This window comes from Heptranchias perlo, chromosome 19, assembly GCF_035084215.1.
Source record: "Heptranchias perlo isolate sHepPer1 chromosome 19, sHepPer1.hap1, whole genome shotgun sequence".
Lineage (NCBI taxonomy): Eukaryota > Metazoa > Chordata > Chondrichthyes > Hexanchiformes > Hexanchidae > Heptranchias > Heptranchias perlo.
Window position 1 is genome coordinate 23,275,130 of NC_090343.1, and position 8,998 is coordinate 23,284,127.

At 37.9% G+C, this 8,998-nt stretch overlaps 1 protein-coding gene across 1 annotated transcript; it reads left to right on the top strand.

The window, feature by feature from the left end:
- The first annotated feature begins 4,435 nt into the window (after positions 1 to 4,435).
- Positions 4,436 to 4,813, top strand: LOC137335447 (histone H2B 5-like). Its single transcript, XM_068000798.1, has one exon. It carries the CDS (start codon positions 4,439 to 4,441, stop codon positions 4,811 to 4,813), a length of 375 nt encoding a protein of 124 aa, XP_067856899.1. The 5' UTR covers positions 4,436 to 4,438.
- Positions 4,814 to 8,998: the final 4,185 nt, after the last annotated feature.

Sequence of the window (8,998 nt, forward strand, 5' to 3'; positions counted from 1 at the left end):
GCCCAGACAAATTTCTACCACCACATCTTTTGCGAACTGTAGTTTACAACATTAATTTAATTCTGTGTTTATATCTGAACGTAGCTTAACCGGAATCTAACAGTTAGCAAAGGAGGAAGTTATTTAATTATTCTTGCCTGCACTAATTTAGGCCTCTCTTGGGGGTTGATTTTATACAGTCCCATTTTTTTGCTTCTCCCCAAACAAATCCCATTTTACTGTTTTCTTACCATTCCCTTTTATGATCTTTATAAAGTCATTATCTAGCATCTTCTTAGATGCTGTAATTGATTTAGCATCAATCACCACTATTGGCAATGCATTCCACATTCTGATAACTCTTTGAGTGAAAATGTTTCTTCTAATCTCCCCCGTTATGTATCTAGTGCTTATCTTGAGATCATGGCTCTTATCTTTCATTTATCTACCAATGGAAATAATCTATCTATATTTACCTTGTCTATTCCTTTTAGCATTTTGAACACTTCTATCAAATCCTTCTCTGCCTTTTCAGTTCAAAAGAATGTAACCCTCATTGGCTCTAGCCTTTCCTTGTGAATCCGACCCCTGCTCATCTTGGTAAATCCGCATTTCACTCTCTCCCTTCTATATTGAGTAGCTTAAAACTGCACACAGTGTTCCAGATGTGGCCTAATCACATTCTGTACTGTCTTCACAATTTCTTTGCTTTGTGTTCAATCTCTTGATATAAAGCTCCAAATTCCATTTGCCTTCTTACTGGGTTTTTAAACCAGTCCACTATTTTTAGGGGTTATGTATCTGTACACCCAGTTCCCTTTGCTGCTCCATTGTACTGAGAAACTCACCATATTTCCATTCTTTATTCTTGTTCCCAAAATGTATTACCTTATATTTCTCTGTATTAAACTGCATCTGTTCATATTCCTTTCCTGTTTACTTCCTTCCAAAGTCTCCTGCTTTTTTCCTGGTGGTTTGCTATTCCTCCAAGTTTGGTATCATTAACAAAGTTTGACATTCACCTCAGTCCTGATAAACTATAAATGTGGGGAAAAAACTATTCCTAACATCAGATATGAGTGAATAGTAGACTACACATACACCACTAATGACTACAAACATATTATTTATTTGTGGGTTACTATGCTACTTACTCATGGTGTTAGTGTTTTGAGGTGCATCCTTTATGTGTCCTTGGTATTTTATTTTGTTTTTGCAAATTCAACAATACACTAACTACTCTTTATGGTGTTAAACAGAACTTGATTAAATTCATAAATTTATTTCTATAAGTTTTGCATTTACATGTTCTTGGAATTGTATATTGTTCCTTATTCTACTGCTCTGGCTCCATAACATTTAAATGTGTAAAAAAAATCTTAAATCTTAAACCATCATTTAGAATCCTATTAATACAATTTGTTGGATGATCAACAAAAATTGTTGATAAATAGACTTGTACATAATAGTCCTGACTATATTGTTAATGAATATATAAGTAGGGAAATTGGAATTGGCTAATCATTTGTACGTAACAGGGCTTTGGCAGGTATTTGTATACATCAGGATTACTTGCTTTCATTTGATTGAAATCTTTCAACAGTTTCACAATTTAGTGTGGATATGTCACAGGCAACCATAGATTGTGAAAAATATTCCATATTGATCCAGCCTCATAATCTAGTAGGGGCAAAATCATGAATTAATTATGTTTGTCTATTGTGGTAAACTGTACATAATCTGTTTGTGGTAATAAGCACATGAGTCTAGAAGACTTTGGGTACTTTTAAGCCACAATATCATTCCTTTAGGGCATTTGTTTCTATGGCAGAGGAATGGTATCCAACATTGTCTTGTGTTTGGGTCAGGGAGTCATGGATTATTATGTCATCACGCCCTCTTGTCCTTGTGTAGCCCTATATCCAATCATCTCCAATCAATATTATTCAACAATTTACTTTCATGGCATAAATCTAAAACTCCTTCAGCAATATAAATGAAATAGATTCTGAATGGGCAATGGATTATTTTGAAAATTTGTTGTAGAGAACATTTTGTTAATCTCCTGCAGTATATCTCATTACAAGCTGTCATGGGTAGTACATTTCAAATTTACTTCTAGAACCTTCTGAACAAAAATACATAAATGTAACACAATTTGCATGAACTTCATAACAAACTGGGTAAAATCAAATCACATTTAATTACTTATGCTCTACATTTATAGAATTTAAGGTTTACAAATTATTGTTGGTGATATTGGTGGGGGAATACTTAACACATACTTATGAATTTCCTTTGTCTGCTGTGGAGGTATTAAACCATTCAAAATAACCAACTTTATGTTTGCATTAAAATAATGGACCAATGAATGTTATGTGGATATGTTAAACATTCAAACAGTAATTTCTAGGCTTTATTTCTTACTCATTAAAATATATCAACACAAGAAATATATTTGCCACATTGAGAAGTTTATCATTTGGCTTTGTTGTTCTATAAATGGAAGATTGTACAAAAATTGTTCAAAATTCTAAGAGTAACTGGCAAAAATAATGGCAAGACCTTAAAATACTGTAACTGAATTGTTCATTAAACATGTAGCAGGCATATGGGAAATGAGCGAGGGAGTGTGACTAATTGGATAGCTCTTTCAAAGAGCCGGCACAGGCACGATGGGCCGCTTGGCCTCCTGTGCTGTAAGATTCTATGATTCTATGTCATAAATAGGACAAATACTTAATTAAAATCTTTTGATTTCATTTTAACAATGACATTTAAATGCATAGCACAATAACCATAGTGGCCTAGAGTTTCCGCTCGATTGTGCTAGCTTTTTCAGTGCAATCCGGCCAAATCAGCGCAAAATATAGAGGAATTTCAACTTACGTCTGGTGTAATTTGCACCTGCCGTAAGTCGAGTTTCTGCAATGTTCTGTGTTGGCTAAAACAAAATCGTAGAAACTAGCCCCGCCCACAAAACTGGCCATGCTTCCCCCCCGAAACATTGGAAAAGGTGAATTTCCGCAGATTGTGCTAGCCTGCAGCCATTCGAGGAAGGTTTTATCATTAGCTTTCTTGGGCGCAAAGGCACTAGTAGGCACTGTTTAAACATTTTCAAATATTAAAAGTATTAATTTGCTAAGAAAAGAACTAGTGTACACCAATGAAAGTAGACACGATGGGCTGAATGGCCTCCTTCTGTGCTGTAAATTTCTATGATTCTATGAAATGCTTCAGTATAGTTTCTTCGAGTCATTTTCAATGAATTTGAATCAGGTTACTCACAGGCAGAGGACCGTAGACCTTTATTAAAAATGCTTATTTTTAGTCATAAGCCCAATGTCAGCTATTCTAATAAAACTGCACCAGATTGCCACTCTTAAATACATCAACAAATTTTTATATTGCAAAAAGAATAAATAAAATATTATGCCATGTTAAGCTGCTGAATTGTGCTGATTCATGGCAGATTTTAAGCTGGTGTTTATGTTAATACATTTGGCGGAAACTCGATGTGCGCCCAAATGTCGATTGCACGCAAAGCGGTAACTCCAGGCCAGTAATTTTAAATATAGTCCCTTTGACCTGTGGAAGCCACCGTTGTAACCGACAAAGGACTCAGTCGAATACTTTGTTTCCAAAGTCATGTGAAATTGAGGAATCGTGTAGATTTTATCTACCTGTTCTTCGTAATAATTGAAATTGTGCCCCCGGAGACAGTGATATAGACTTGTTTTCAAGGATGACTGTTACAAATCCCAACTCTTTCTATATGTCTGCACTTCTTACTTTTGTTAATTATATCTGAAATGCTAGTTTTGTTAGTCAGTTTCTTCCTCCTTGAAAAGTTTTGGAATGAAAACAATGCTCTCAAATGGTGAATATATTTGTAAGATTGGGCACTACAAATCTGGACAATTTCTACATCAGCAATATAAATCATAACAATAAAATTTTTGGTGTCTGTTGGGACCAATCATTTATGTTATGAACATTGAATCAGTCTGTCAGTTTTCTTCTTCTTCATTGGTTACTTTTCTGTGACTTTCATCCTTCTAATTGGTTATGTTGATTATTGTCTTTTTTGTTATTCATCAATCATATTGTGCAAAGCCTTTCTACCAAATTTCAATTTTCTCCTCATTACATTTCAGCAAAAAAATTCTGCCAAATCACATTTCACCAAGCGATTCAGACAAATCTCATTTCATAAAGACATTTCACCAATTTTTTTTGCTAGATCACATTCTATCAAAAAATTCTACCAAATCATATTTTCCCCAAAACTCTACCCAATCAGAATCTATCAAATCATGTTCCATTAAAAAATTCAGCAAATCACATTCCACCAAGATTATGACAAATCACATTCCACCATAAAATTTTGCCAGTTCATATTCTATCAAAAAAGCACGTTAAGTTGCAATCTATCAAGTATCTGAAATTGACTTTGAAAATGGCTGACGATAAGAAACCAGCACCCAGGAAGGGTGCCACGAAAGCTGTGAGTAAAGCTACAGCAAAGGGCAGCAAGGAACGAAGAAAGTCAAGGAAGGAGAGTCACTCGATCTACGTCTACAAAGTGATGAAGCAGGTTCACCCCGACAACGGCATCTCCTCCAAAGCCATGAGCATTACGAGGTCCTTTGTGAACGATATTTTCAAGCGGATCACGGGTGAGGCTTCCCGCTTGACCTGTTACAACAAGTGCTCCACCATCAGCTCCTGGGAGATCCAGACTGCCATGTGCCTGCTGCTACCTGGGGAACAGGCCAAGCACGCCATATCTGAAGTGACAAAGGCGATGACCATGTACACCAGCTCCAAGTAAAGCTCCACAATCTACTAAAAAAACACATTCCACCAAAAAATTCAGTCAAATGACATCCCTTCAAAAAAAATGGTGGCAAATCATATTGCAGCAAAAAAAAATGATATTTGCATTCAACCCTCTGCTTGATGGCTGCTGATGTGGAGGTGGTGCTACATTAAGTGGTTCCAAGGTGGATTGCCCTCTGTACCCCCCATGACATTATTCCCATCAATTCACAGACTTGATGCAACAATACTATCACTGGCTGTGCATGTTAGCAGCAAGCTTTCTAAAAGGACATGGCACAGCTCTGTATCTGGTTCTGTTGGACTGCCTCTAAGGCCAGTATATCCTTCCTTAGATAAGGAGACCAAAACTGTACACAGTACTCCAGATGTGCCTGTGCAATTGTAGTAAGACTTCCTTACTCTTGTACTTCAACCCCCTTGCAATAAAGGCCAAAATTCCATTTGCCTTCCTAATTGCTTGCTATACATGCATACTAACTTTCTGTGTTTCTTGTACGAGGACACCCAGATCTCTCTGAACATCAACATTTAATAGCTTCTTAGTATTTAAAAAATATTCTGCTTTTCTATTCTTCCTACCAAAGTGAATAACCTCACATTTCCCCACATTATACTCCATCTGCCACCTTCTTGCCCACTCACTTAACCTGTCTATATCCCTTTTCAGACTCTTTGTGTCCTCCTTACTGCTTACTTTCCCACCTACCTTTGTAACATCAGCAAACGTGGATACATTATACTCGGTCCGTTCATCTGAGTCATTAATATAGATTGTAAATAGCTGAGGCCCAAGCACTAATCCTTGCGCACCCCACTAGTCACAGCCTGCCAACCTGAAAATGACCCATTTATCCCTACTCTCTCTTTTCTGTCCATTAACCAATCCTCAATCCATGCTAATATGTTACCCCCAACCCCATGAGCCCTTATCTTGCCTAACAACCTTTTATGTGGCACCTTATCAAATGCCTTTTGGAAATCCAAATATACTACATCCACTGGTTCCCCTTTATCTACCCTGTTAGTTACATCCTCAGTGAACTCTAATAAATTTGTTAAACACGATTTCCCTTTCATAAAACCATGTTGACTCTGCCTAATCATATTATGATTTTCTAAGTGCCCTGTTACCATTTCCTTAATAATGGATTCCAGCATTTTCCTAACACCTGATGTCAGGCTAACTGACAGACGAATGTCAGGCTAACTGACAATCTGAACTGGAAAACAATTGTGGAAATCTCTCCCTTTCTTTGCTACTAGCATTTTTACTCCAGTTTACTTCTGGACAATTAAAGTGGCTCATTATTATGATCCTGTTATTTCTGCACATTTTGCCGTTTTGTCTACCAATGCAGGAGACTGTATACCTGGGTATTAGTGCAGGAGATTGCACATAGAGTCTTGAGACCTGCATAGTAGCACAGGAGTCTGTGCAAACAGTGCTGCTAGTTACTAGAACAGGAGACTGACCAAAGAATGCTGATACCAGGATCCCAGTGTAGAAGACTGTACATAGAATGCTGAGACCTGCATACTAGAGCAGGAGACTGCACAGACCGTGCTGACATCTGGATACTAGAACTGAAGACTGAGCGTAGAATGCTGATACCAGAACACTAGAGCAAGAGACTCCATTTGAGATCTGCCTGCTCTGAGGAAGCACACATTTTAATTCTTCAATTAGAAATATTTCTGCCAGTACAAAATAGAAATAGTGTTTATCTATCTATCTATCTGGTCACAAAAAGGATATAGAGGCACTGGATTTACATGGATGATCCAGAACTGAGAGATTATAACTATCAGGAAAGACTGAACAGGCTGGGGCTCTTTTCTCTTGAAAAGAGAAGACTGAGGAGTGACTTAATAGAGGTCTTTAAAATTATGAAGGGGTTTGATAGGGTATATGTAGGGAAAATGTTTCCACTTGTGAGCGTCTCCAAAACCAGAGGACAGAAATATAAGGTAATCACTAATAAATCCAATAAGGAGTTCGGGGGAAACTTCTTTACTCAGAAAGTAATTAGAATGTGGAATTTGCTACCATGAGGAGTAGTTGATGTGAATAGTATAGATGTATTTAAGGGGCAGCTAGATAAATACATGAGAGAGAAAGGAACAGAAAGATATGCTGATAGGGTTAGATGAATAGGGTGGGAAGAGGCTCGTATGGAGCAATAACACCGGCATAGACCAGTTGGGCTGAATGGCCTGTTTCTCTGATGTAAATTCTATGTAATTCTATGTATGTATCTATCTATCTAGCTGTAAATTGTATCTATCTATCTATCTGCAAATTCTATGTAATTCAATCCATCATCTAAAAATATATATACACACACATATATGTAATATAAAAAATATATAAAATAAAAAATTAAATGCCCAGTGGTACCGGTGAGGGCCAGGCCTCATTAGCAATGGGACAGTGGGCTGCGGCCGGAGATCGAGTGTCCTGAGGCTATGGGCCATCGTAATATCAGCCTGTAGGCCGGAAAAGGGTAGGCCCATGGGGGGCCCCGATGTCTGGGGGTGGGGGGAGCAGAAACAGCAGCAGGCCAGGCTAGTTTTGTGGAGCCTAAAATAGCACTCCTGCACCTCTCGGCCCCACAAAAATAAAGAGAAACTTACCTTTGGGATCCTCTTTAGCCGAGCCACCAGCTGAGGTACAGATCAGCCATGATCTAATTGAATAGCGGAACAGGCTTGAAGGACTGAATGACCTATTCTTGTTCCTATGTTTCCATATTCCTATGATACTGGTCATAGCATGCACGGCGCACACTCCACCCAGTTCAATTCAAAAATGGCAATCAGGGTCCTTTGTATGCATTTTAAATGGACTTCCTTCCTAACTATTGAGTAGAATGCGTTTATATTCTCTGGAGTTTAGAAGAATGAGAGGTGATCTCATTGAAATGTATAAAATTCTTAGAGAGCTTGGCTGGAGAGTCTAGAACTAGGGGCTGTAGTCTCAGGATAAGGGGTGGGTGATTTAGGACTGAGATGAGGAGGAATTTCTTCACTCAGAGTCTTTGGAATTCTCTACCCCACAGGGCTGTGGATGCTCAGTCGTTGAATATATTCAAGGCTGAGGTCGCTGGATTTTTGGACTATCAGGGTATCAAGGGATATGGGGATTGGGCAGGAAAGTGGAGTCGAGGTCGAAGATCAGCCACGATCTTATTAAATGGTGGAGCAGGCATGAGAGGCCTTATGGCCCACTCCTGCTCCTATTTTTTATGTTCTTATATTCTCATGGGGAACATTGTTGCAGCCACAGCGGTGCCCGCAATGGGACCGTATGCCATTGCTCATTTTTACGAGGCAACCGTCCCATGGCCTGACAATTCCATTCTATAGATTACTGTAGTACTAGAATCTTGAATGAACTCTTGCAGAAAATGTTTATAGAGACCTGCAAATACATATCTGAAATTTTATTTCAGAGAAGTCATCATAACAAAGTTGTTTTTTGATAATTAGTACAACAATACGTAGTGAACTCTTGGGGGAACTGTGTACACAAAGTAACTGAAATAAAATGTCAAGAGAAAAAAGGATATATAGGAAAAGGAACCTATTGTTTGAATGAGTACTCTTGTGGGTAAAAAACAAGGTTCTCCTGTGAATTCCTGAATAAACTGTTAATCAACAATTTAAGTAAAAGTATGACATTGTATCATTGGAAAATAATGGGTCATCATGTACATTTATATTTAATTACAATAATCTTTCTGAACATTTCCTTCCATAATCAACTGAAAGGTTTATTAAGTGTATCACTAACATAGCAAAATGTTAGTAGATGCAATTAAATCACCAGTAGAGAGTCACAGAAGTTACAGCACAGAGAAGGCCATTCAGCTCATCATGGCTATGGAAGTTTCAGTTCTTCATCTGAAGCTGTCTACTCTCATCCCAGTTTCCAGCTCTTTCCCCATAGGGTGTTATAGTGTCGACCTCAATAGCCACTTGCAGTAAAGCTTTCCATGTCTTAATAACACTCTTTTTCTTGATTCACCAACCAGTGGAAAGATTCTTTACTATTTACTCTCTCAAAATCTCTCATAATTTTGTAAACTCCATTAGATGCCCCCTTAACTCTATCTGTTCTGGTGAAAAGAGATCCATGCATTCTTAGAGATTCTAAATATATGTCTGGCTCAGG

What these genes read in the sequence shown, in the direction of transcription:
- LOC137335447 (XM_068000798.1), top strand. Translation starts at nt 4,439, where the DNA reads ATGGCTGACGATAAGAAACCAGCACCCAGGAAGGGTGCCACGAAAGCT.